Source organism: Syzygium oleosum, unplaced genomic scaffold (assembly GCF_021117445.2).
Source record: "Syzygium oleosum isolate NSW1041296 unplaced genomic scaffold, Sole_v2.1 Sole_v2.25, whole genome shotgun sequence".
NCBI classification, from domain to species: Eukaryota; Viridiplantae; Streptophyta; class Magnoliopsida; order Myrtales; family Myrtaceae; genus Syzygium; species Syzygium oleosum.
Window position 1 is genome coordinate 1,454,472 of NW_026607509.1, and position 4,417 is coordinate 1,458,888.

Genomic DNA, 4,417 nt, shown 5'->3' on the forward strand with positions numbered 1-4,417 from the left:
GTATTCTCGTCATCCCATTGGAATCGCCATGACGTTTTTCGCAACGAAGACGTGGTCAATGCATATCTCCTTCCACAAGTCTTCTTATCTTACTCCGCAAGTCAACATTGTTAGGTGCTGAGCGTTGCAACGTTAATCGAACTAACGTAAGATCCACCATATTTAATTAAGCGCCCATTTATTTCGCAGAAAGTGAATGATTTAGAAAATATTCTTCCAAAAAATAATCGTTTGCATCGTTTGAAATAATTTGTCAATGAAAAACATTTTCATTATCGACAAAAATTTATGTTTAAGCATATTCATGGACAATGAAAACAATTTTCGTTCGTTCGTTTGTTCATTCTTGTAAGCGATACGAATGATCATTTTTAAGAAAATATTTTCCAAATCATTCATTTTCCGCTAAACAAACACACCCTTAGTATGTCTTTTCCTTATCAACTTTCAAAAAAATTAGAAACATTATAAGATGCCAAGTGTGATTAGAACAAGCCGGGGTTTATGCTAATGATGCCAGGTGTTCACGTAAACCATTTCGATGGTATATCCCAAGTTCAAAGCAAAAGCTTTGGCAGATGAGCAATGCATTCGAGAAGGCGAGGTCCAATGAGCACATTCCATGAAATTTCTACTGGATTAACAATGACTTTGGTTTTCGAATTACGTTACCGTGTCGTTTCCGATTTGATTGTTCAACTTTGATTGTGTTAGTCACGGTTCGGTCTATTATAATCTCGATCTTGTGTCGATATATATGGCGGTTCCTAAACTCCAAACATTAGGAGTATTCATATGCTTATAGCTTGACTGGGCTTGACTTTCGAAAGTAAACGCATCACATAGGCTCGAGTTAGGCTCGATATATCTCGTGCACGAGTTTGAACTCGACTCGAATCGGTTTGAGCTCTAGTTCTCCTGAACCCTCTATTATCATAGGTTATAAGTGCCCAAACAACCAATTTGTCTGCCCACCAAATAAAAAAACATAAAAAGGGAAAAATTCATAAAAAAAAATCCCAAATTATATCAGTTGTGACACATTTATTTTAAATATTTTCGTGACATTACAAACCCCAAACTATGCCCACCGTTACACATTTACCCTAAACTTTTTCTTGTGACATAAAAAATCATAAACTTGTACCTATGCGACATATTCACCTTCCGTCAGATGATTTTTTAGCCAAAACAATGTCATTTTTATCTCACTTAGGTCACATGGGTGCCATGTCAACATCGTTTGTTTTTTGGCGTCCATGTGGGCAAATTTTTAACGGTTTTCATTGACGGAATTTTGAATGAGGGTAAATGTGTAATGCGTGTACAAGTTTGGGATTTTTTGTGTCACGGAAAAAAGTTTAAGATAAATGTATTACAGTTGGCATAGTTTAGGATTTTTGGTGACTTTTGCCCTAAAATAAAACTCTGTACAAGCAATTTGGATTAGAGATATCCAATTGTTTAATTACTAAAAATTAAAATAAACCCTGTTGTTTGTTGACCTGATATATAAAATTATAGAGGCAGTCCGTAGGTTTTGTGCGTGGAAATCTTATCATTAACTTTAACCCTCCTTTCTTGTTGTCGGATTTGCAAAATTCGACGACTCTCTTTTTTCCAAGTGTTACGGGGCTACATCAATCGTGTCTACGTAGCCAAATGTAATTAATTTGGGAAATTAACGTGTGACTTGGACGGTTCGTCAAAAACAAACGTTAGAGACTCATCGCATGACTTCAACATCCTTTCGTCGACATGGGCCTACGTACTCTATGATTGCTTCTAAATGGATTTTAAAGCGTAGGGTTTTTTTTGTCACAGCTTTCATATTAAGCAATTATATTGTAGAATCGCTTTTTTTTTTTTACGGCTTAAACTTTTGAAATGAAGGTTGTCTAATGTTAATATTACAATACGGGCCAAGAGTTCAAATGCCGATGTTCCTCCTTTTGACATTTTGTTTGTGATTTTTTGTTTTTTGCTCAAATAAATTTGTTTGTTATTTTTTTTTTGCTAAAAAAAATAAATTTGTTTGTTATTGTGTAAACATATTGCTGCTCCGGATGATCCGTTTGATGTGGGTTTTTCACATATAATTCGACTTGCATACGAGACAGGGTCTTAAGGAAGGATTGGAGATCTATAAACTTAGAGAGTGGACTAATTTAACTTAACCGAATCACTGGCATATCTGGGAACCAAATAATAAATATTACATAATTATACAATTTCATCATAATAGCGCTAAACTTTAAAAATCATGCAAACAAAGCCCCAAATTTCCATGTCTCTCTCTCCCCCCGATGCCTCAACTCTCCCACGTTGCCATCTCCAGACTTTTGATCTGTGTTGGTAGCCTGAACTCAGAGAAATTCGCAAGTAGAAAATAAATCGCAGCCATTTTATTTGTATGGGTGTTAGATGTATCATCCTCTCAAAGAAATAAATGTCCATCCTAAATTTACCCCCCCCCCCCCCCCAAAATTAATAGAATATCCAAACACGTCAAAAAAAAATTTGCTTAGGATACATGTTGGATCTATTTCTCAATACCCTCGAACTTTCAAGAGCAAATGGTTTTTCTTAGCGCTCTTGTTACTATGCTAATTTAAATTACTAAAGCTAATCTATCATATATACGTGTCCAGTCGTGTGATTTATATATTCACGGATAACATTTCCCGTGACCGAGGGAGTGGGATTTATTCAACCAAGACAACAGTTTCCCTTGTTTTGCATTCCTAATTATTTGGTTAAAAACATACATCTTCTTCCCTTTATTTGCTTCTTGTCACTGGCTAGCTTTAGACCTGGATGCTAAATTCTCCACGTTCCCTACATTATTATAATAATTGGATGGATACATTCATCAATCGAGAAGAAGGATCGTCTCTCTATATATCCATTGCTCCCGACTCGAGATACTTGTATCTACACACAACCAGAAAGGCACCAGCTTTTGCCTGAAAGATGCCCCCGATCCCTAGGCTAAAAATGGCCGCTTCTCCGAGGCACAAAGCTTTCCATTCTCTGCGCCTTCGCAGTTTCTCCATGAAGCTCCCGCCTTCTCTCTCCAGCTCCTTGAAGATGAAAGCCCTGCTCCAGACCCTCCTCGGTCACCTCCCGAGGCTTACGATTGCGAAGCCCTCGCTGCTCGAGATCTTCGCGAGGAAAGAGCTTTACCTGCACATCATGGTGAAGATGCAAGCTTCGCTCTCCAAAGTCTTGATCAATATCGACACCCTCATGCGCGGTCTCGTCTTGCCGTACTTGAGGATGGTCGTCCGCAGTCTCGTACCAAAGGCCAAGTCCTTCGCGGTCACGATTGTGAAGGCTAAAAGACACCTCGTGGTTCGCCCCCTCGAGTTTCCTGGGCTCAAGCGCAACAGGAAGAAAAGCCTCTACGGCTATGGCGGTTCGTACAGGTTCTACTTCAACTGGTCTTCGAGGTCGCATGTCTTGCCCGTGCCGGCTCCTGTTCTTGCCGGCTGTTACTCGAGCGGGCGTTTCTACTGCAATTCGGCAAGGAACAGTTCGAGGGCTTTGTACGAAGGTCTCCATCAATGCAAGGAAGAAATTACCGGAGAGACAGAGTTGTCCAGGTACCTTCAGTGGTTGGAAGATAAGCTTTTTGAAGATTCTGGTCATGGTAATGATAACATCAGTAATAATATTGACAAAATAGCTGAGATGTTCATTGAGATGGGCCACGAGAAGTTCATCCTGGAGAAGCAGGAGTCTGACAGGAGTTTCCAAGAAATGATGGCTAGGAGCCTCTAGATTGTCTTTGTAAATCGAGGTCTGTATTTTCTTTTTCTTTTTTTTTCTGGTGAGTTGGGTTTGGTAGAGAGAGGTTGTATATATGTCATGATGCAAGTTTTATAGCACAGGTTTGATCCTGCGCATAGACCGATGTATAGTTGGGGGCGTTACGTAATTAGGTGATCCTCATTTGGTTCTTTTCTCTTCTTCGGGTATCATGTCAAAACAGTATCTTCGAGTTTGAAGTCAAACTCTTAAGTGTATATTCAAACTGAGTTCACCTCTCTGATCTTGTGTCACGCCATCTGCGTTGAGTCAAGAGCTTTGCAGAACAATCGCCTCTTCACGAGATGGCCCCATAAAACGATACAAAGGTATAGTAACGAGATCTTTGATCTGAGACATGTTTTTTGAGGTACTCTCTGTAGAATCGAGAACAACAAAACAAAGGTATAAAATATCTACAAAAGAGGAGAGATGAGGCTGAATCTTATATCTCATTCAGAACTTTGAAACCTTTAAATAGGCAAATACATAACAGAAACACCACTAAAATAGGACCCATGACAATCCATGATCTGCATAAATCAAGTACTCCACTAACTCCTAAAGACTAGGACAACTGAGAAACTAATAAGCTAAACGTGTAGAA

The 4,417-nt window shown here is 39.0% G+C and overlaps 1 protein-coding gene across 1 annotated transcript; it reads left to right on the forward strand.

Moving 5' to 3' along the window:
- The first annotated feature begins 2,798 nt into the window (after nt 1-2,798).
- On the forward strand, nt 2,799-3,942 carry LOC130134924 (uncharacterized). Its single transcript, XM_056302926.1, has one exon. It carries the CDS (start codon nt 2,974-2,976, stop codon nt 3,781-3,783), a length of 810 nt encoding a protein of 269 aa, XP_056158901.1. The 5' UTR covers nt 2,799-2,973; the 3' UTR covers nt 3,784-3,942.
- Nucleotides 3,943-4,417: the final 475 nt, after the last annotated feature.